Source organism: Haliotis rufescens, unplaced genomic scaffold (assembly GCF_023055435.1).
Source record: "Haliotis rufescens isolate VD_foot unplaced genomic scaffold, xgHalRufe1.0.p SCAF_1, whole genome shotgun sequence".
Taxonomy (NCBI): domain Eukaryota; kingdom Metazoa; phylum Mollusca; class Gastropoda; order Lepetellida; family Haliotidae; genus Haliotis; species Haliotis rufescens.
The window spans coordinates 36,233,645-36,258,985 of record NW_025963779.1 but is presented as its reverse complement, the minus strand read 5'-3'; the positions used below and the strand labels follow the sequence as shown (position 1 = coordinate 36,258,985).

Below are 25,341 nucleotides of genomic sequence, written 5' to 3'. Positions count from 1 at the left end.
ACCACGGAAAATGGAAGACGAAGGAGATGGCCACTGAATGTGTGATACCTTGTTCCCAACTATTTTCATGTGAATAAATCATGTTTAAACTGAACTAGTTAACATGTTAGATAATGAAAGTATATATTTCAAATATTTTCGATTCAATAAGGGTCCATATTCCAGTTCAACATTATACCCTCATTCAGACGCCACCAGGAGGCTAGGTCCCGGGGAAGACTGGATCCTAGGTACCAAATGTTTATCATCATGTATCAACTGGCAGGGCATGCTTTCCCTTTTCGCGAACACCTGGTGTCATCACTGATTTTCAGTTATCCATTCATATAATTTTGACAGCTCTTTTGCCCTTTGCACCAAATTTTAATCTATTCTCTTGCATTGACAATTTATATATGTGTGAGTGTGTGTCATCAACCACGGCTTAATTTAGACCATTTTGTAACAGTTACCTTAGGGCACTGACTGGTTTAACGAAAAGGATATTGTGGGAGTGAAGAAGAAACAGAAAATAAATAACAAATGAAGGGGAATACAAATTTGAATTGGAATGAGAATAAAAATGAAAATAATACTTAATAAAATGAAAATAATATTTAAATGATAATAAGAATGTGCATCTGAATGGAAATGGAAATCGTATTTGGAAAAAGGAATGAGAATGGACATGTCAACAGGAAAATAAATATAAACATGATTTTGTTTGTTTGTTGTTTAAGGCCGCGCTCAGCAATATTCCAGCTAAATGACGGCGGTCTGTAAATAATCGACCCTGGATCAGAAAATCCAATGATTAATAGCATAGTCACCAAGAATGGGTTGCTGAAGGCCTATTCTAACCCGGATCATCACAGGTATATATAGACATGAGAATGGAATTGAATATGGGAAGGGAAATTTGATTAAGAATAAATAGGTTAAATTAGTTTTATGCTTTAACTTTATCATTTTTCATGTGAATCGGAAACACATGCTCATAATATAGTCGAACATTTACAATGTAGATTTCTTATGATTATGGAAATGTGTTGTTGTTGTTCTCGCTTTTATATCAAACGTTTCTAGAATATAGATGATAATATTTATAACAATAGTCACAATGAAGTATTGACCCGTGAAGATCCGGGGTAGAAAAGGCCTTCAGCAACCCATGCCTGCTGTAAAAAGGCGAGTATGCTTGTCGTAAGAGGCAACTAACGGGATCGGGTGGTCAGGCTCGCTGGCTTGGTTGATGCATGTCATCGTATCCCAAATGTGTGGATCGATATTCTTGATGTCAATCACTGGTTTGTCTGGTCCAGACTCGATTATTTACAGACCGCCGTCATATAGCTGGAGCATTGCTGGGTGCGGCTTTAAACAACATACAAACAAACTAATACACATACTCCAAACGTTGACACTTGACAATTATGACGATTATGTTTCTAGGTTTGTCAGCACCATACCCGTGCTCGTGGGTTTCACCGAAGTGTTAAACGTCCGAGACCTGCATCACTTCGGGCTTTCCTCCCACATTAAGCTGACACGCCGCGATATAACTGGAATACTGTTAAAAGCGGCGTTAAACCTAACTCACGCACGCACTTGACAAGGAGAGGTTAACTTGAGAGTGTTCACCTTGACACACATACATTTTGACTACCCCAAAGACACCATAGCGAATCGGATGAATTTACACACACACTCTGTGGGCTGGTTCTTACGTGGTGGACCTATTTTAAATTACACAGCAACGATTTTCGTTATATGTACTCGATTTTAAAAACGACTGGAACAACAATCAGCCACTTGTATCTTTCAATGGCATCCTTCACGCGCTGATTCACATAGAGAGTAATTCATCCTGGGGAAAATCCAGTTGGACAATTCAGCTACGTGGTATATCTACGCCATACAAATCAAGGTGTATTGTCATTGTCAAACTTCTTCCTGGTCCGACGGGTCGGTTGATATGAGACCACGTGACTATACAATAATTTACTTCCCTGTTCTGTCGTTGCTGGAAAATGTCGCATATACTGACGTGACGATGTTATTCAAGGAAAGAGAGGAAGGTGTAGAGCACGGGATATAATATCGAGTTACATAGCAGAGCAGACGACACTTACAGAATGGCGGGAATTTGCAGGAGTAAACTTTTCAAAGTGTTGGCAGTGGCAATGGTGGTGACAGTCTTACAGGTAAGGGGGAGTGGGTACGATTGGGACCGAGCGCCATTGTTTAGCCTGTTGACAGGTTTGGTTTTCTTCGACGATGTAGACTGTGTTGTAGGTTGGTCGTACGGTTTGCTTATTATGTTTTATATTATATGTTTTGTTTTATTATTTGTACAGCGGTGTGTTTGTCCTGTGTGTGTGCGTGCGTTGGCATGTTTGGCCGCGTTCTATATTAGTCGCCTACGCGGCTACACTGACATACCCAGCGTTATTCAACCCGTGTCTTTGAAACTGAAACTTCTGTGTGTTAGATAAACCAGAGACCATATACCGGTATATAGTCTCTGGATAAACAAGTTGAAAATACGTATGGTATCTTCATTACATGGTTGTCGGACACGACGTTGGCACAACAGCAGAGTCAGGTCATTTATCCTGGGTGTGTGTGGTGGCGGGTGGGAGGGGTTAGGGATGGTGAGATTGGTCTCTCTCTCCCTCTTTCTCTCACACGCCCTTCGCCGATGACAGTGTTAAAGATAATTCACGTGTTATCACAGATACCTCCATTGTCACTGGTTATCAACCAGTCTGTCGGGCGTAATTACTTTGTCAAAAGTCGACTATTTTATTGTTTTTCCCAGAGAGCGCCCTCATACAACAGGGTTATCTATTTCCTCTCACTTCCTTATTAAAATATGAATTACTACTTATTATTAATTATAAAACAAGGCAGGTTGAAGTATGGTTGATCTTAAATAAATGTAACTCTTTCGCCTGTTGGTACCCGGACATGTTATCATACAACCTGCTATTGATAAGAAAAGTATATACGTTTATCGTATACAAGCAACCATTGGTATCCTTTCACTTGGAGCTGCTCAACCGTCAAATATCTTCCCCGTCCGTATTCGTTGTTTATAAATGCCCGCGCAGCAATCGATTCAGTTGATATGGATGGTGGTTAAACCTTCCAGCTATATCCCGGTCTAGCATCGAGTCGGGCCAGGTTTACAAAAATCTGAACGCCTCACCCAGTTAATAGTGAGCGAGTTTGATTTTACGCCGCTTTTAGTTTTATTTCAGCAATATCACAGCGGGGGACACCAGAAATGGGCTTCACACATTGTACCCATGTCGGGAATCGAACCCGGGCCTTTTGCGTGATGAACGAACGCCTTGACCACTTGGCTACCCGACCGCCCCTCGCCCGGTTAATAAACATCAGATGTGCTGAAGTTAATCACTGATCACCTGTCTCAGACCGGTGATTAATTAACTGAATTCTTAATTAAACCCATCTTTTTATCATTTAGATCCGCGGCCGGATTCGAACCTGCGATGTCCGCACCGAAGGTTAACGCACGTAGCCATGGTCAGGAAAACACGTTTTCACGTGTATCACACGTGTACGGGGTCAATTCAGTGTTCCCACTGTATAGCATAGAGTTCTTGAATATTTGTTTAAATATGGTCCTCGAATCAAGGTTATTTACACAGGTTAGGTGCTCAGGTTCTTAGCTATGGTTTGAATAAGATAGACCACTCGATCCCAGTGTCTAATCGTTGAATGGTTAGTTACTCTATTTAACCAATGTTTAAGGAGTAACTATATGTTGAACACTGCTGACAATTGTCATTTTGCGCTACAAATGACTGCGTGAGTGAGTGGTTGTAGGTGACTTGGTTCATAGCATGGTATCGTATGGAATATTCCTTAGTGAGCGTTAATCAACAGAATAGATTTGAAATAGACATACGTTCGTTCGTCACGCCGGAGTCCGGGTTCGATTCCTAGATTGGCACTTCTCGCCTCTAGAATAATGGCAGAAGCTGCGTCAATCCAAATATTCAGTGAAAATCTGGCATCTTCGTGGTATTAGTCAATAAATCATTCTTCAGTGTAGTCATAATTTCGATTCTTGATAAAGTGATCATACCGCATATCTTATGTCAAGAAGGGGCGGTCGGGTAGACTAGTGGTTAAAGAGTTCGCTCGTCACGCCGAAGTCCCGGGTTCGATTCCCAACATGGGTACAATGTGTGAAGCCCATTTCTGGTGTCCCCCGCCGTGATATTGCTGGAATTTTGTCAAGTAATTCGGTCAGTTATATGTACGCAATATTAAAACAGATAACCGACATTATATTCATTAGAATCTGGGGGCGGTGGGGTAGCCTTGTGGTTAAAGTGTTCGCTCTTCACGCCGAAGCCCCGGGTTTGATTCCCGACATGGGTACAATGTTTGAAGCCCATTTCTGATGTCCCCCGCCGTGATATTGCTGGAATATTGTTAAAAGCGGCGTTATCCAGGACTCACTCACTGTGAATCAGCCTTAATATATTTCCGAGTAGGCCAAGTGGAGGAAAATCCTAATGTGTGAGATCTGAACATCAATGTCAATAACAGTCATAACTGTATCACCATGTTCTTTTTAAAGAATGAGAAGGCCTCGTTGGGTGACACATATGCCTTATATGTAGCCGGTTTCCTTGTATAGCTATTTATGACGCTGTATTCACACCGATCACATTACAACGTTATCAAACTGGCTTCACTGAGATTACATAACCATCAGACAGGTGATATATCATTCGTCAATTGCATACGGAGACTATAATATTCTGGTATATTCTAATATTGGTTAATTTGGTTATTGTATTTAACAATGTTTCAAGTTTGAAATTATATGTATAGATTTTGAAAATGAAAAATTATGTATGACATCTACAACATGTTGTGTACATGCTTCCTGCGACATGCGTAAATGACAGTAGGGTGGCCCAGTTGTCTTAGGTGTCGCCATTCGCTGTAAAGAGTTGCGTCCCTTGGGTCCACCAGAAACCTGTGATTGTGGGTTTGAATCCCGGTTCGCCCTGATTATGTTACTAGGTTTGTCAGCACCATAACAGTGCTTGTGGGTTCCAGCAAACTGGTAAACGTCTGAGACCTGCAATCCTTCGGGCTGTCCTCCCACGTTAAGCTGATACGCCGTGATATAACTGGAACAGCGATAAAAGCGGCGTCGACCCCACTCACTCACTCACTCACCAATCACAATAATCATTGCAGTTAACGGATCCGACTTTGAGTATTGGCTAATGAAATACGATATCATTTGCAATTTTAATAAAAAGACATTTTGAATTGAATTTGATTGGGTAAAACCCCAAATAATACCTTTTGTACAATTGTGGCGGAACTATTGCGATATTTTTATCCAGTTCCGCCCAAAACAGTGAAAATTACAGTGGATGACACATGTGTCTAGATCACAATACATTGTGGCGCCTGGAAAATTTCAAGTGCACACAATGGCGACTATGCTTGTCGTAAGAAGCAACTAACGGGATCGGGTGTTCAGGCCCGCTCACATGGTTGGTGCATGTCATCGTATCCCAACTGCGTCGATCGATGCTCGTGATGTCAATCACTGGATTGTCTGGTCCAGACTCGATTATTTACGGACCGTCCTCATAACTGGACTATTGCTGAGTGCGGCATTAAACAACAAACAAACACATCATGTGCTCACAAGTTGACAGTATAATTGATGGTGCGCATTAATGAATGCGGTTAGACAGGCGAACGTGAAACCACATTTATTTGACGTTAGTTAAGATATCTTGAACAAAATATCAGGAGATGTTAAAAAGAACATTATTCATACTAAAACAATGCCAATGCCTACAACATATCTTCAAAGATATAAGGTAACGAATAGAAGCACATCGCTGTGCGTGGATTTCGATGTCGTGTGTACATTGAATAACGTTATAGGCAACATAATTGTAGTCAGTGGGATTAAAGGGACCGACTATTTGATATTCCGATGGGGGCCCAGGGATTTTGTATCGAGATTAGATGTTTTCAGCTTCACCTGCAAAACCACATATAATTTTTTTATATTTCAAACTATATGAGCCTGATTTTTACACTTTACAACAATGTATTTTTTTCAAACGTCTAAAGCATAAAATCTTCTTTTTTTTAAATTCAGAATGTTTTTCGTTATTCTGGTTAAGACATTAGACAACTGCGCCATCCATGACCCGGAACACATACAGCATCTTCCCGAGGCAAGGAAGTTCACTGACTATAAAAGCCCAGTTCCCACCCTTGTCGAACTAGGCTGGAAATATGGGGTTATGGTTACGACTGACGAATCTATGCATCGTCAAATGAAAATTGCGTAACGAAATAGACATCCGTCCGTCAACCGCCCAGGAGATTTCGGTCGATTGCAGGATTTGTAAAGCATATGTATCACCTACCGGCGTCAACAGATATTACCAAATCATTTCATGTTTCTAATCACGTGATTTGATGCACTTTTTATGACCCGTTTTATTACAATATAGATCTTGATTATTGATCTTATCGTCTTGCTCGGGCGCCGCCATTTTTTAAGCAAATGCAAGTGACATGAGAGGTAGAATCTGATTGGTCAGTAGGAGGGACATAGAAGGGACATAACTCGTAATAGCCACTAGTGGCGCTACGATCGAACCCAGAAATTCCAGCCTAGTTTGGTAAGATGTAAATACAGATACATCGAATAGCTTCTTTAAATCATATAAGTGAGAACAGAATGTGTGGCTATGCGTTAAAGAGGACTGTAAACATATCTCTGAAACATGATAAATAATTATGTATTAATCTAATTCCTTTCAACATATACCATAAACATTGGTCAATAAAATTCCAGTGCAGAAAATATTTGTTTATGAAATTCCGTGACGCATTAAGTAGATAGTATAAATACCTGAGAGAAGTGTTAATCTAGGAATGCTATTGACTGCGGGAATGATTGAAAGGTCGGCCTCGGAATCCTGCTTGAGATGGATAGATCGGGGTAACGTATCTGAAAGGTCTAAAGTCCAAGTCATACAGATTAGTTAAAAAAATATTAGGGATGAGTCGGGGAATTATTCATTTGCTTTGTTATTCACGTTCTTGTTAATATTCGGTTGCTATTGTGCATGTTAATGTATTAGTTTGTATGTGTTGTGTTGATTGCAGTTGAACTTTTTATCATACGGTTTTAGTGGCGGAGAAACATTGTCGGTGAAAAATTGGTTCTGATTTGCGAGTACAATAATGCCGTCAGCAGATGATCTTGTTCAGGTGTAAGCGGCATATTATATTAGCGAGTATCTTAATGCCGTCAGCAGATGATCTTGTTCAGGTGTAATCGCCATATTATATTAGCGAGTATCTTAATGCCGTCGGCTTAATTATGATCTTCTTTTATTTGTTTACTACTGTATGTCGTCAGCGTATGATCTTGTCATTAGTGTGCACGTACATGTCATCAGTATATAATGTTGTCATTATGGTGCACGCGCTTACTATCATCGTATGATCTTGTCATTATAGTGCACGTGTATGCCACCAGCATATCAACTTTTTTATTATAGTACACGTGCTTGTCATGACCGTGTGATAATGTCGTTAACGACTACATGTCGTCAGCGAATGATCTTGTCATTTGTGTGCACGTGACGATTGATCTTGTCATTAGTGTGCACGTGCTTGTTATCAGCATATGTGGTTGTCATTAGTGTGCACGTACTTGACATTGGTGTAATAATATTGTCATTAATGTGCACGTGCTTGCCACCAGTGCATAATATTGTTATTGTATTGCATGTGCTTGTTATCGGCCTTTGAGCTTGTCATTAGTGTGCACGTGAATGTCATCAGCACATGATCTTGCCATTATGGTGCACGTGCTTCTCATTAACCAATGATATTAGTGTGCACGTGCATGACGTCAGCGTATAATATATCTTTAGTGCAAACGCGTATAAGGGATTTTATCGCAGCTTTTGTTATCTTAAAATATATAGACGACTTATTAAGAAGTGCCGTTATTAATATCTACTTGTTGGCATGACAAATTAACCATTTTCACAAACGAATTCACGAATGACAATGAAATCTGAAGGCATACAATGGTACGAAGAATTTGCTGCTAGTTAGCTTTTCTCGGCGATTAATACTTCCTGCAATCTACTTATGTTTCCCGTTCCACAAGCAGTGTTTGCCTTGAGCGCAAAGTCTACTTCGTCTGCTGATGTCCTGGTTCTGCCCATTCTAGGAATTGCACAATTGAAGGAAGTCCATAACACCCTGTCCCTGCTCTGACAGGTCATTGCTTCCGATTGTGCATTCATTTCTCCACGAACAAACCCATCAATAATATTGACTCACATCCTGTGACAGGAGCGTCTCACTGCCCAATCCAGACGTGCCACGTCATGCCTTAATTGCCGTTCATGGTTAATAATACGTTTAGTGGCATTCCCGAGTTTTGTTTCTTGCAAATTCTGATGAAGATATTCCTTTATCAATAAATATGTTATTATTGGAGTTATTGTCATCACTAATATCCCTAAAATATAATTTTGAACTCAACATAAAGCGTCAACATTCCCGCAAATCCAAAAGCGGCTCCCATATTTTATAGAAGTTTGTTTGTCTGTTGTTCAATGCCACACATAGCACTATTCAAGCTATATCACGGCGGTTTGTAAATAATCGAGTCTGGACCAGACAATCCAGTGATTGACATCATGAACACCGATCTACGCAATTGGGATACGATGACATGCATCAACCAAGTCAGCGAGTCTGATCACCCGATCCCGTTAGTTGCCTCTTTACGACAAGAATAGTCGAAGTGTCATGATATTTTAATAAATAACTTTCCATGTACAATGTTCTTGAAATAGATGTATGTGTAACTAATTGTATCATGCATTTAGTGATCTGAAAAGTTAAGAACTGTTTCAGTTTGTCTAGTGACACCATGGTGTCCAAAGCAGCACCATCATTATCGCTCTGAAAATACACAGAAAATAGAATATTTTGTAGAACAACATATATACATGCAGCAATAGAAACTAACAGTTTAAGCCTATTAGTCCTTATAATGATAACATATAGCTAAACCCTTAATAATGGCAAATTTCTAGTCCTTATGATACCTTTACTATTGGGCACTTTGGCAAGGACAATGGGACAAGTGCCAATTTCTAACGCTGACCTGTTTGACCTAAAAAAATAGATTTCCCTTGATGAGAAAACCTTGTATTTCATCAGAAAAGACATATTATCCTCTGTGTTTATGTAATACAAATGATACAGAAAATATAAATGATAAAAAAAATATCAGTAGTTCAATGTAGTATCAGTGTCAGTGTCAAACAGCTTTAATACTACATATTGGTCGCATTTATTGATATAACAAAATATCCCGTCGGCCTTAAAAAAAACTATTCTGGACCAGACAAACCAGTGATTTATAGCAAATGAATCAACTTACACTGTTGTCGCGCAATCAAGCAGGTCAAACGACAGAAGAACCCGATAGCCATTAGTTGGCCCTTACAACGTGAGACCTATCCTAGTCAAGCAGTTTCAGTATCAAAGACAATATCAGTTATATCAATGTCCTCATCGTTATCAGTATAACGTTTTGTTTAATAGCCCTGTCATAATCAATTTTAACAATGATATCATATGGTGTTGACAAACGACGAAATATAATCGGGAACAATCTGTAATTTGAACCCGCAATCACAGGTTTCATGGCGTGCCTGAGCAACAACTGTGCACAGTAAATTGCGGACATAGATTGTGGCCATTCAACTTTAAATAGAAAAGATAACATTCATGTTTCGGGCTATGATTTCATAATAAACCGCCCTCATCGAGTATTCAAAGACACCATAGCTTCCATTTATTGTTCAACCGCTTTAACAACTGTGTAGTGCACTTAGGAATGTCGAAATACAACTACCGAAGCATGCAAAATAGCTTAAACGTTATTCAAACACTCCTGAAACGACATACCCTTATACGTAACATGCTTTTTTGCTTTAACACATGAAATGAATTTGTTTAAGCTGTTTTGAAGAAAGAATGTGTGCGACCTGCGTGAATACGTTTAAGATGTGTGTTATAAGTTGAACCTTACAGATTGTCGTTTATTTTACTAAGTTCGCCCTCCAGTACGATATTTCATATTCAATTGTTTCAAACTCTTTTTCAACTTTATGTGACTACATCCTCATCCAAATAGAGTGATAACACATTGTCAACAATGCCTCTATGCGTCGTCCGGTTCTACTTTGACAATATCGACTTAATTATATTATTCCGGAAATAAATCATGTGGTGTCTTAGTGATTTCACCTACGAGGCGCGTTTGGACATAACATAGCGGTAAAGATAATGTATTTAGCATCAATGATATGTATCAGTTCCAGATAGCGTGCGTATATGCGTTAAATATGAAAATAAAATTCGGATTTAAGTTATAAAAAAATACGCATGACAACATTGTAAAATCCCAATTCCATAACAGATCTCAGCGTTATGTGGCATTCAATTTGCGTGTCTGCATTTCCTTAGATATATTTAGGTCCTCATCGAATGTCGACATCACATAGATGAACTCTACCGCAGTGATGAAATAGGGATGCACCTGAAACAACATTGTTAGCAGAATTATTCTTAAAATGATCTACTTATAAGTTCTTAAATAACTATGTGGGTGGACCCAAGGAGTAGAAATGTATTGAATACTGAAGGAAAGTGAGTGTGATACCAGTGTGAAGGATAACATTGCTCAATGGTGTAAAAACCTACCTGGAGCCGTAACTGGTTTAAAATGTCAAATAGATTGTAGCCAAGGGAATAAAACTGTATTGAATATCCAAAAGCGAACATACTACCCAATGAAAACGTTTACATGAGTGTAAATACGCACAAAACATATCTTGGCACTGGTTTGTACATATATTTATCACCATTTATTTATTCACCAGTAGTCGGAGTTGTTGCGTCATAACGGCGTTATAAACAGTTAAACTCCTGCCTCCCCACAAAGATAGTTGTTTCAGAGTGTATATCGCAGTACGATGCTGGTGACACTTATATTTCTTTATTAACTTTATTCTACCCATGACGTAATTGAAACGTTATTGTTTAACCAAAGTTCACCAAAAAATATCCAAGAATTACACAAATATGTTTCACATTAATGTTAGAGAAGGAACATTTTTCGCCACTTCCCATCGGCGCAGGCTGCCTGCAGAGTTGCGTCTCTTCTCTTGTGCCAGGATGGGCTGACCGTTGGTTCGATTCCAGGAAAATTTTCATTTGTCTGTTTGTCATAACCGCGATCGTGGGTTTCAGCAAAGTGGTAAACGTAAGACCTGATTTACTTCGGGATTCCTTCAAACATCAGGCTGACACTGAAATGATGTTCAAACTGCCGCAAAACCCAACTCACACACACATACATATACTCTCTCTCTCTCTCTCTCTCTCTCTCTCTCTCTCTCTCTCTCTCTCTCTCTCTCTCTTTCTCTCTCTCTCTCTCTCTCTCTCTCTCTCTCTCTCTCTCTTTTGTTTTCTAATACAAAATGTGACTATGTGACTAAGTGCATTTCCGATTAGATATATGTACATTTACATCAGTTTGAAAAAAAAGAAAATTTGAGGTGCGACTTAGCATTCTAATGTTATTGATATATGTTTCAGTTACCAATGAGTTGATATGATCATAGTTACTTTTTATCACTCAGTACATCTTCAGGGACCAGTTTACACCGGCTAGGATGTACATCAGTTATCATACGTGACATTAATCCTTTACATGTGTTTTCAGACGCCATCTGCACAAGCACAACAGTGTGACAAGAACAAAACACATACATGTTGTTCAGAGAACTCTAGGTGTCCAAGCGGGTACTTCATGGTATCACAATGTGACACATCGAGTTCCGCAACGTCGGTGCCCAGTACGACACTACCCGACGACGACGACGACGACACCTTCAACTCCACCGACACAAGTAACGACACTTCTACAGACTCCAGTAATGACACTTCTACAGAGTCCAGTATTGACACTTCAACAGACTCCAGTAATGACACTTCGACAGACGCTGCAACATCGGAGGCCTCCAGCACCAATGACAACGGGGGGACGTCGTCTTCTTCGACACCAACAGTTTACTGCAGAAGGTGCAAAGACAACTGCAGTAACTGCAGCGACACTGTGTGTTTCACATGTGAGGCCAAGTTCTTGCTGGAGAATGGCGAGTGCGTTTCCTCCGGCGCTTCAGAACAATTCCCAGTGGCGGCCGTGGCAGGAGGTGTTGTCGGAGGCGTGGTGCTGATTGTCGCCGCTGTCGTTGTCATCGCTTGTGTGTGTCGCAGAAAACGCCAAGATCCAGCACAAAGCCCAACAGTAGATGTAAGTAAACATGACTGATGCGACAGATACAAGTAAACATGACTGATGTGACAGATACAAGTAAACATGACTGATGCGACAGATACAAGTAAACATGACTGATGTGATAGATACAAGTAAACATAACTGGTGTGACAGATACAAGTAAACATAACTGATGTGACAGATACAAGTAAACATAACTGATGCGACAGATACAAGTAAACATGACTGATGTGACATATACAAGTAAATATAACTGATGTGACAGATACAAGTAAACATAACTGATGTGACAGATACAAGTAAACATGACTGATGTGACAGATACAAGTAAACATAACTAATGTGACAGATACAAGTAAACATGACTGATGGGGTAAATACAAGTAAACATGACTGATGTGATAGATACAAGTAAACATGACTGATGTGACAGATACAAGTAAACATGACTGATGCGACAGATACAAGTAAACATGACTGATGCGACAGATACAAGTAAACATAACTGATGTGACAGATACAAGTAAACATGACTGATGTGACATATAAAAGTAAACATGACTGATGCGACAGATACAAGTAAACATGACTGATGTGACAGATACAAGTAAACATGACTGATGCGACAGATACAAGTAAACATGACTGATGCGACAGATACAAGTAAACATAACTGATGTGACAGATACAAGTAAACATGACTGATGCGACAGATACAAGTAAACATGACTGATGCGACAGATACAAGTAAACATGACTGATGCGACGGATACAAGTAAACATAACTGATGTGACAGATACAAGTAAACATGACTGATGCGACAGATACAAGTAAACATGACTGATGTGACAGATACAAGTAAACATGACTGATGTGACAGATACAAGTAAACATGACTGATGCGACAGATACAAGTAAACATGACTGATGTGACAGATACAAGTAAACATGACTGATGCGACAGATACAAGTAAACATGACTGATGCGACAGATACAAGTAAACATGACTGATGTGACAGATACAAGTAAACATGACTGATGCGATAGATACAAGTAAACATAACTGATGCGACAGATACAAGTAAACATGACTGATGTGACAGATACAAGTAAATATGACTGATGTGACAGATAAAAGTAAACATGACTGATGCGACAGATACAAGTAAACATGGCTGATGTGACAGATACAAGTAAACATGACTGATGCGATAGATACAAGTAAACATGACTGATGTGACATATAAAAGTAAACATGACTGATGTGACAGATACAAGTAAACATGACTGATGTGACAGATACAAGTAAACATGACTGATGCGATAGATACAAGTAAACATGACTGATGTGACATATAAAAGTAAACATGACTGATGTGACAGATACAAGTAAACATGACTGACGTGACAGATACAAGTAAACATAACTGATGCGACAGATACAAGTAAACATGACTGATGTGACAGATACAAGTAAACATGACTGATGTGACAGATACAAGTAAACATGACTGATGTGACGGATAGAAGTAAACATGACTGATGCGATAGATACAAGTAAACATGACTGATGTGACAGATTCAAGTAATGAGTGAGTGGGTGAGTTTGGTTTACCGCCGCTTTTAACACTATTCCAGTTATATCGCGGCGTGTCAGCTTAATGTGGGAGAAAAGACCGAAGTGATGGAGGTCTCAGACGTTTACCACTTTTGTGAAACCCACGAACACGTGTATGGTGCTGACAAACTTAGAAACATAATCGGAGCGAACCGGGATTTCAACCCACAATCATAGGTTTCTGGCGTGCCCAAGGGACGCAACTCTGCACAGCGAATCGCGGCGCCTTAGACGACTAAGCCACCCGTGCCCCCAGATACAAGTAAACATGACTGACATAACAACTGCAAGTAAACATGATTGATGTGACATAACTGAGTAAACATGGCTGATACGACAGTATTATATAAACATGATTGATGTGACAGAAATGAGTAAACAGAATTGGGATTTGTGGTTTTATCTCTGATCCTACAACACATTTCCGTTCAGGGCGCCCAGCAAACCCAGTGAATAATTGTTTTGTGTAAAACCCGAGGCAAAATTGGATTGTTCAAGTATTGTCTCGATTTAAATCCTTACACACACACATCTTCCTCTTCAATAGTGATGCACTGTGTGGTGTGTACTATACTTTATCATACAGATCCGAAAAGGACAGTTCAACGGGCTAGGAAATATCAGAAACCCAAACACGCCCACACCTCACACCCCTACCGCAAGCCATCCCTGACCCCATCCAGAATATCAAATGTCTTGATTTCAAGTTAAAATCCAAGTTTACAGTATCATTTAATTATTACGTTTATTAAACAGTACAGAACTAAACGTAAATAACCCTATCCCTGGTTCTACAAGTTTGCCAGAGTGATAAGAAGTAGAACGGAGCCCTTGGTACTGTTTTGTCTACGACAACATTTTACTTTGCAGACACCAGACCCGTCGTCAGTCGTGGAGTCGGGGGTTTCGGAAGGAGAACACAATTTGCACATGTCCCCTGATTACGAGAACATGGGAACGAAGTTGAAGGACATGCCCACCCAGATCCTGCGGGGACAGGACAATGTGCTGCGATATACTAAAGACCCAACCCAGCCCAAGCAGGTAAGTGAGTGGATGAGTTGGGGAATGTCGCTTTACTCCGCAGTAGCAATATTCCTGCTGTATCCCGGCAGCCTGTATGTAATCAAAACTGTTACAACCAGCTAGTGTTTGCACTCTCTATCGTAGGCAATAATCCATTAGATATACCCAAGTCAACACCAACACTAATTTTCCCACACAAACACACACAAACACACACACCCCTCCCCCCACCACCCACCACACACACACCAGACACAAACATCCATATAAACACAACGCCACAATGCTTAAAACTTCCACTTTCATGCCCACACCACACAACGCCACAACACACACACACAAACACCCACACCCACACCCACACCCACACCCACACCACACCAACACCAACACCACATCAACACCACACCACACCACACCACACCACACCACACCACACCACACCACACCACACCACACCACACCACACCACACCCACACCCACACCCACACCCACACCACACCAACACCACACCAACACCACACCCACACCCAAAATCCAGCATCCATCCACATCCACTCACTAACGTGCGTGATCTTTGCCTCCAGGTGATTGTGCCGGAAGAGCATGAAAGCACATACGCCAACCAAGCTACCATCAAATTGAATCAGATGGCCCAGGCCCAATCCCAGGAGCAACAAGAGCTCCAGCAGCTACCAACAGCGCCAGGGCCTCCTAGAGGTGTCCAGCCATCAAAGAAGCAGAAGAAGAAGAAGAAGAAGAGTCTGAAAGCAAAAGACCAAGAAACCGCACAGGTCCATCCACCGCCAGAAGAGACATCCGAGGAGATCTACGTCAACGGTCCCTCGACTGGTGGCGGTAGTAGGGAACACGATGAGGAACAAATATATGAAAATGAGACATCATCACCTTATGTAAACCTCGGTTTCCAAAACAAAATGTAAGCATCCGAGTGCATATGAGACATATGGGTGATGACTAGACACTCAGTTGACAATACTTTGCTAATGCCACCTTGACGTGGTAACAAACGGGAGATGAATTGTGATATGTGAAGGAGCGTTAAAGATGAGTTTCCGTGAAATCAGTGTGTGGTACAAAGTTTTCACCACGAAACTTCATGGAGAAAGTATTTATGTATACCTGTGTGTATATATCAAAGATGTACAAATATATAACACAGACGTTGATGCTTCAGAGAAAGGTTAGGGATGGTTATGGTCCTACGTCAAGGATAGAACCCGTGTCTTAGAGTATATTACTGATCGTTGTGATGCCAGCTTGAGACTCTCAAATGATAAAATGCAGACGACAATTCCACCAACAAAACATGTCTTCAGCTAGATAGAATTACCGGGGTTTCAAATGAATGCCAGATTGGAGTAATGTGGCATACTGTAGAAAGGGTTTCAAATTTTGATGATCACTGATGGTTGCTGCATACTAGTATGACGACGCCGTACGCCACAAGAACACAGACATGAACCTAAGTGAGTGAGTATGGTTTTACGCCGCTTTCAGCAATATTCCAACAATATCACGGCGAGGGACACCAGAAATGGGCTTCACACATTGTACCCATGTCGGAAATCGAACTCGGGTCTTCGGCGTGACGAGCGAACGCTTTAACCACTAAGCTATCCGATGCCCCATGAACCAAAGAACATCATGACCGTTACAATACCCACTAAAGTACTCACTACGGTACTATAAATAATGTGTGTCGTTGTTTATGAGTCAACACGAATGTATTCTTCAACTGGAGTTTGTATTTCTGTAGCAGATATTAAGATTGTGCCAAAGTGTCATATGTTCTAGATAATTACAATGCAATTTTTCTGTTATAAATATTATTTTTCTTGCAAACATATCATATATTGAATGTATTTTCACTCTGTTGGTTGTATTTAGAGATTTTAATTCATATGTACTGCTGATCAATACTAAAGGAGCATGTATATATATGTAGGTTCTGACTAGTTGTACATGACATATTTCTTACATGCCGATGTTGCTAACAGTGATGTCAATAAACTAGCAACGTCGCTTCCCATGGAGTTGGGAATAAGTACAGTGGAGGATGTATTCGAAGCAATATTTCGCAGACTGTTTCATTTAAATTTTCCTTGTCACAATGCGAAACAAAACAAGCTCCAATAAACCAAACCACATAATCATATAATGATGAGAGGAACTTTCTGGGATATGTTGTCACATTATGGGGTAATATAAGGAAATGAATGGGTTTTTTTTTTTTTTAAATTGTCAATATAATTCAGATGTCATTAAACTCAAACTAAATATATGATTTCAACATTTGCAATAAAAATATGTTCCAGTGTAAATATTAAAGCAATTATTCAAGTGTACGCGAGGTTGGTATTTGAACGATGTTTCTGTACGAAACTATTCATTTTTTCTCCCAAACCAACCTGAACACATTCTTTTCAATGTCACTTGAATACAGTGTAAATATGGAGATGAAATGCGTGCTTACAGTTGTATAGGTTAGAGAAGGCCAGGTCGTATACGCCGTTATTTTCATGTTTTATGGATAGATGCTATGCAACATGTATCGGTGAATATACACCATTCGTTGACAAGGGCATTAAATGTTATGTGCATATGATGCATCGAACATTTCATATCCTTCATTTGGTTAATATTTATTCGTGCTGTATTTATTCGTACAGTATTCTGCCCTTAAGACATATAGTAAATCATGTATTAAAATCTGTAGTAAAACATGTTTTATAGGAAAACCTCAACAATGGGTAATGATGGTTTGACGGTTATGATGATTGATCATTTACGGTTATTTTTCGATCAATTATATGGCCATTTATGTAAATATGTAAATAAGATGTAAGTCTCTAATGTATCCGTCTAATAGACGGACAAAGGATATCTACATGGCAATACGTAACCGGAGAATAAACGATGTTTAGTATTACAGATAGTTTATGTGCTTTTTACCCAAGCGTTTTACTCAGCATAACGCATTGTTGAAGTGTTGAGATATGCCGTTATCCCATGGAGTGTTTACTTAGACATGCTTAGTTAACATTAAAATTACCCCAAGTGTATTCCGTTTCTGAAATAAAAATATGTTTAAAGTTGAAACATTACAAACATGACCGTGAAACATGGTTAAAATGCAAACGATGCCACGAGGAATAGGAATTCCACCAACATTTATGAAATGTGACGAAAGGTAATATCCAAAACTTTTCAATGAATAGTGTTATAAATGTTTTGGAGATGTTCAGTAATATCGAGAAAACTATAGCCACGTTTCGATGTCAGATATAACATAAGCTGCAGGTCGATAGTCATTGATTACAGCGATTACGATCCATTCGTGACCAACTAGTGTTATTCCGGGACAAGCCGAATAGCGACTCGTGCCTCTCTCGGGCCATTTTTGCGACTGGGTTCCGTCTAAGCGCAAACGGGCATCGCTAAAAGAATAGTCAACTCGTTGCGTAATGATTCACGTATGTTTCCTAGATATATCATATATATTCCTGATGCTACTGAAAACAAATTGGGACTGATATTATTATACAGTATAGTTGAACACATTTAACTGTATGTTGAGTATATTCTTAAATGCCAGACATATGTTAAATCTAAAATTATTCCTGAGGGATTCTTTGACCAAAGTACTTGAAGTCATACGCGCATTCTGATTGGTTTGTCGTATTTTTGCATATAACATTCATCGATAGGGGGACGAGTCTTCTTGTAGCTTACGGAAAGGGGCGAGTGTTGACGGATGGATTACAATCCTGCATCGAAATTACGGCCAGTTTTATGTTCAATGTAAAGTATGTGAAGGAAAATGACTGTCGATGTCACAGTTATACGTCCCGAGTCTGGTACATTGTGTCTCCGTCAGTGTAATGATCACATATCGTTCGGAATGTCAATCATTTTAGGATACAATGAACTTTTGAAATAAACACCATGTTCATATTTCCTAATACAACTGCTTATCATCCCCTGGTCCAAGACGTCATTGTTATTTCATTGTGCAGTGTACATGCAGTAAGCTACGTTTATAACGCACATGCTTATAACGAACAGGCGGATATGACGAACTAAACTTAGTGGTCCCTTTGAGTTCGTTATAACCGTAGTTTACTGTATCTTCAACTTGTGTCATGTATGTGATTATGTATACGAGTTATCAAGCTCAATAAACGCTGAGTCACGTTGTCATTCACATCGTTTTCACCGACCTTGTTTTGCTTGGTTTTGACGTCATCAGTGGAGTTCTTTTACAAGCAATTTTCAGCAACATCCAAGGTTAATCAACTTAACAATCGAATCTTGCCCCAGCAAACCTGTGTTGGAGCAACAATCCACACACTCGGCACACATCGCCGCCATGTTCTAATGGATAGAGCGTCTGTCCGCAGAGCGGAAGGTCGGTGATTCGAGCCCCGACCGCGTCATACCAAAAGACGTTGAGAGATGATACTTTTTGTTACCCTGACTGGAGCTCGACATTAAAGGGATAGAACGAGGCCTGGTCGGCTCGGAGTCAGCATGGATTAGTGCAATAATCTGGAACGCGACGTTAACCACATGTTGACCTCACCGTTAGCACAGTTTAACTACCCGTTCCCCATCAGTCTACTTTTGTGACAAAATAGAGCACTTGGATCATATATTACCCCGGTAACTTCACTGACTGTCATGGTTTGATGTGGAGTGCGGTTGTCTTCAGAGATAATGGCCTTTGTTTTTTTACTGTCCTTGATAAATTGAAAGTCTGAATGTTGGACGAAAAGTACAATGCTGGTCGCTGACGTTTTTCACTCGTAATAAAATCAGAAGGTGTAAAACTATCCTCTGGTTACGGCTGCAGATAGTACTTCACCAAACATGCGGATATAAACTGCCCGGCAAAAGAAAGTATACACTTGAAAATTGGATTTGACGTAACTTTACAAATGTTATTTACACGTTACTAGGATGAAAACAGTCGCCGAAACACTGCAGACTTAACGTCCAAAATACAACTATGATACACGTATCAAATGCATCACCGTCGAATAACCATTTCTTGTTTGTTTCATGTTTGGCCACCATCAAACATGGGTGTACTTTTCTTTTGCCCGGCAGTTGAGAACATTTATCGTGCTCAATTCTGCTCGCTGTTTAGTAATAGGGGACGCTGGGTCGGACTTTGGGTCACTTAAAAAAATCTTAGATGCCTTCTTCACAAAATTAATTTGTTGGTAGATTGAATTTTGATTCTATTTATCATTTCGATTTCCCAACCACTCCCACCTATATTCACAATTGTGCAAAATATACTTGAAGATATAAACAACTAAAGCGTGGCCTGCATGACGAACGGAATTGTAGATCGTTATGGCTGGTTACATAAAAAATGTGTACATGAGGAATGAAGAAATAAATGCGGAACCGGAACCAATTTAAGCATGAAAAAACGTTTATTTGAATTTTAGTCGGTACAATTTTAGGTCCGGTCGGTGATACAGTGACAAGCGTTCTCTTAAAAAACATCAAAGATACGTGGAACAGTCGTAGGGATGTACTGTCAATATTTTTATCCAGTTATAATGGCAATGCACGTGGTCAACTGGTGATCTATCCTTGAACAAGAACTTCAGCTGTCACAGTCCATTTCACAGCTTGGTAAGCGTGAGAAAAGTTGTGGCTACTGCTGCAAGCATTCTCATTATATCAGTACACGTGTGACGCTTAATAGCATCGATTAGAAAGCAATCTTCCCATTATTAGTGCAGCCACCGGGTGGCCATTACAAGGCTATTAAAATGTAATGACTGCATGTCGAACTCGTTCACAGATGCTCTCGGCGCCTGGCCACGCACCCCTAGTCACGTGACTTATCTACCTTCCTTGCGGGTGTTTCGTACAGGAGTGTAACTATTGCCTGGAGTTACCATTGGAACTGCTTCAAAGATGGCTTAGGTTCGACATGTCAGCGTTTTTGATGCGTTACGTTATGTTTGAATAAGAAACGCATTATTGTGATATGTAATCAGTATCAAGAGAGTTATATTAATTTACGCACAATGAACGTGACATAAACATTTTTTCTGAAATATATAAAACCACAAGGACAAACTTACAAGTACACGATTTTTTAATTTTAATTTTTTATTTTTTTATATTTAAACCATATTTATTTTACGTATTGTGAACACATAAATTGTGTGTGTTGCGTGGACTCAATTTATTAGCATGACTGATACCCATGTAGAACTCTGAGAAACTACAAGAAAATATATTTTCTTTTTGCTTGAAATTAATGGAATAACCGACTAGTACAAACACAGCTAACCATTTTGGCAGAACTTTTAGATATCTTACTTAGCTATCACGATGTATTCGTATGGGTGACCCCGTGAAGATCCGGGGTAGAATAGGTCTTCAGCAACCCATGCTTTCCAAAAAAGGCGACTATGTTTGTCGTAAGAGGCAACTAACAGGATCGGGTGGTCAGACTCGCTGACTTGGTTGATGCATGTCATCGTACCCCAAATTCGTGGACCGATACTCATGATGTAAATCACTGGATTGTCTGGTCCAGACTCGATTATTTACAGACCGCCGTCATATAGCTGGACTATTCCTGAGTGCGGCTTTAAACATAAAGCAAGCAAGTATTCGTATGGGTATTATTCGTGCTTTTCTTGAAAGTAACTAATGACAGGACTATATGAATAGACCAATTTATCACCTAAAATACCAAGTTATAAATATCCAAAACGCATCTGTCGATTAGTCATTGCCACATCATACCCAGGTCGCGGGACTCGGAAACAGAAACAGAAACAGAAAGTAAACAGAATACCAGGATTGAGAAGCAATGTTTCCTCACCATCCAATGTAAACTGTAATATACGCAGTGTATTAATGTAAACTCTCTATAGGTGGCAGCTGGTGGGGTGTAATGGTTATTAGACACACAATCTACACTTAAAAGAATAAAATCCGACACTCAAACTCATCCTTGTCTCCTGCATAAGGGGGGGGGGGGGGGGGGGCTCTATGGTCTCTATAAATACGGGAGAGGATAACTGATGTTTGTGTGAATCAGGATGCTTACATAAATTGTGTGTGAATCAGGTTGCTGGTGTACTCTCGTAAAAATATTGATGGCTTACAAAAACGTGATAAACCTCTAGTTTCAACATTCGTGTTATGCCGGGACAACCAGATTAGAGACTCGTGCACCTCTCGTGGTCATTTGTGCGATATGGTTCCGTCTAAGCGCAAACGGACATAGTTGAAAGAATTGTCAACTCGTTGCGTAATGATTCACGTATATATTTCCCCCCATTTGTTTTATGAATCATTTGTGAAGACAGATAACGAAATGTCAAAATTTCTGTCCGGTTTTCGTTCGCTAAACAGTGTGAGAACTAAACCTAAACAGTTCAGACGTCACAGCGGCGATGTAACTGTTCTTATCAGGGTAAACAGGGAGAATGATAATATATTAATAGACGTTGTGACTATTTCGAAAATACAGTTTTTTTGTTATTTGAAACTAGACGTCTTCACATTGATCGCCTCTGTGGTCTACTGGTCATACTAAAAGACGTTAAAGGAATGTACTTGTTGTGACCCTGACATTAAGGGGCTAAATCAAGGACTGGTCGGCTCGGAGTCAGTAAACTGTGTCTGAGTGGGGTGTTCATGTTAAACTGCGCCTTCGTATCTCAGTGGGCGAGCATTATAAAATCGGCATTATTCCGGACTAGTACAAGCAGTCACCCACCCACACACACACACACGCACGCACGCACGGACGCACGCGTACACACGCACACACACGTGCATTGACGTCGCTATATAAGTGGAATTATCTTGAATGCGGCGGTAAACCCCATTTCACCACACCTCACACTATTGCTATTAATACTGAACACGGTGGCATCACTGTCATTATATTAAAATCATTATGGCTAACCATTCCGGCAAAAAAACACATTTCTAGAGGGTGACCTACATACTAGAATGAAGGCTTTTCGTCACAAAGGTGACCCACAATTGTGTAAGTCACCTTGACGATATGATTGCCTCCTCTTCTTTCTTCCCATATATCTCAAACTTTGGCATTGTCACATGCGATGAATAGAACCATTTTCCATCAAATTGCTCTTTGAACATCCAGTCTACTTATGTATGTTATGACAACAGTGACCACGCAAATAACATCAACAAGCTTGATACAGATAGACTTCTTTCTGTGACACTATGCATGATTATTAAATTGATTGTATAAATAAAGATATGGAAAGAAAAGTTTTAACTTCCTCTGGATTTTACAACAAGCAACTTGAAATACTAAGAGACCGTATAAAGGATATTTTGCAAGTATCATCAAATCAAAGCCCCCTTGATGGGATGAAGAACAAATATAACATGACAAATATGCAGTTCTGAGAGCTCACAGGGACCACGGCATTGGTTTTAGTCATTTTTGATCAATTCGCACTAAACTTTGTTCTATGTTTAATACGAAAAAAAGAGGGGCACGGGTGGCCCAGCCGGCCACGGCGCCGCGATTCGCTGTGCAGAGTTGCGTCTCTTGGGCACGCTAGAAACCTACGATTGTGGGTTCGAATCTAATATTGTTATATTTTGTAGAGGTGGTCGAGTGGCCACAAGAGAGAAACGGTTTTTTAAAGGTGCATGTATTAATGTTGTGAATGAACACAAATACCTTGGCATATTGTTTACCCATACACTGAATCTGAATAAGTCAGTAATTAATCTCACAAACAGAGCAAAGAAAGCTCTGTTACAATTCCACTCTGTTATGTCTAAGCTTGGAGTTATTTCACCAAAAATGTATTTTAAATTATTTGATTCTCAAATACAACCTATTTTACTATACGAGTCTGAGATATGGGGTTGTAAAGAGTTCTATACAATTGAAAAGGTTCATCTCCTCGCTTGTAAAATGTTTTTGAATGTTGGTATGTCAACACCAAGTAATATGGTTTATGGAGAATGCGGGAGATTCCAATTGTACATTGGATCTTACACTCGTTGTTTGAAGTATTGGTGTAAAATAATAATAATGCCTGAACACCGTTTACCCAAGAAAGCCTACAACATGCTCGTACACCTGGACAATCTTGGAAAGAACACATGGGCTTCTTGTATTCGTACATTGCTTTTAACATATGGCTTTTGTTTCATTTGGCTGTCCCAGACAATTGTTAATGAAAATGTTTTCATTAAGTACTTTCGCACGCGTGCCATTGATATGTTTCATCAGAAATGGCATTCATATATTTATGAAAGTTCAAGATATGATACTTATCGCCAATTCAAGTCATTGCTTAAACCAGAATCTTATTTATCAAATTTACGGTACAGGAATTCTCGTAACACCCTTATTCGTTTTAGACTTGGCCTGACTGATCTAAAAATTAACACACGGAGAATTTTATCTATTGAGAAATCGATACGATTATGCCCATTTTGTGACATTGTTGTCGAAGATGAATAACATTTTATGTTTATTTGCCTATATACGAAAATCTAAGAAACAAGTACTTACCGCAGTGGTCTTTATCTCATTTTCATGCTATAAGATTGTCTTCATTACGGTCTTGCAAGGATCTTATAACACAACATCAACTGGCTTTGTACATACATAATGCTTTTTTGTTACGAAGTGAATTGACTTTGTATTTTATAAAATATGTTCTGTAACTCCGTTGTATATGGGCCTGTGGCCTTTCGTACAATAAAGACTTGAATTGAATTGAATCCGGTTCGCCCCGATTATGTTTCTAGGTTTGTCAGCACCATACCCGTGCTCGTGGGTTTCACCGAAGTGGTAAAAGTCTGAGACCTGCATCACTTCGGGCTTTCCTCCCAAATTAAGCTGACACGCCGTGATATAACTGGAATACTGTTAAACGCAGCGTTAAACCCAACTCACACACTCACTGTTATTGATAGTGACTAACCCAAGACCCATTCATGGTTACAAATCGATGAACAAAATCACCTCGGGCTGGTTCTACCTTTGTCATGCCCAGTTCATCCATCAGAATGTTCTCATAAGAGATGGCTACCGCATAGGCATGTGACGTTTGGTGAGTCGGTCACCCATAATCATTTCATCTATTATATCATCATTTTAGTTAGTGGTACCAGTTGAAGGTCTTCCTGATCTTGGTCATCGATGGATGTTGGTCGTTTTGGATACGAGCCTGACCACTCGATTCCGGTAGTTGCCTCTTACAACGTT

At 39.8% G+C, this 25,341-nt stretch overlaps 1 protein-coding gene across 1 annotated transcript; it reads left to right on the top strand.

The window, feature by feature from the left end:
- The first annotated feature begins 1,923 nt into the window (after positions 1-1,923).
- On the top strand, positions 1,924-19,290 carry LOC124135682 (cell wall integrity and stress response component 2-like). The gene is made up of 4 exons (XM_046501133.2): positions 1,924-2,183; positions 11,840-12,430; positions 14,906-15,079; positions 15,650-19,290. Exons 1-4 carry the CDS (start codon positions 2,115-2,117, stop codon positions 16,004-16,006), a joined length of 1,191 nt encoding a protein of 396 aa, XP_046357089.1. The 5' UTR covers positions 1,924-2,114; the 3' UTR covers positions 16,007-19,290.
- The last annotated feature ends 6,051 nt before the right edge of the window (positions 19,291-25,341 follow it).

What these genes read in the sequence shown, in the direction of transcription:
- LOC124135682 (XM_046501133.2), top strand. Translation starts at nt 2,115, where the DNA reads ATGGCGGGAATTTGCAGGAGTAAACTTTTCAAAGTGTTGGCAGTGGCA. An exon ending in CACAAAGCCCAACAGTAGAT is followed by an intron (nt 12,431 to 14,905) that starts GTAAGTAAACAT and finishes TTTACTTTGCAG; the next exon opens with ACACCAGACCCGTCGTCAGT. An exon ending in ACCCAACCCAGCCCAAGCAG is followed by an intron (nt 15,080 to 15,649) that starts GTAAGTGAGTGG and finishes CTTTGCCTCCAG; the next exon opens with GTGATTGTGCCGGAAGAGCA.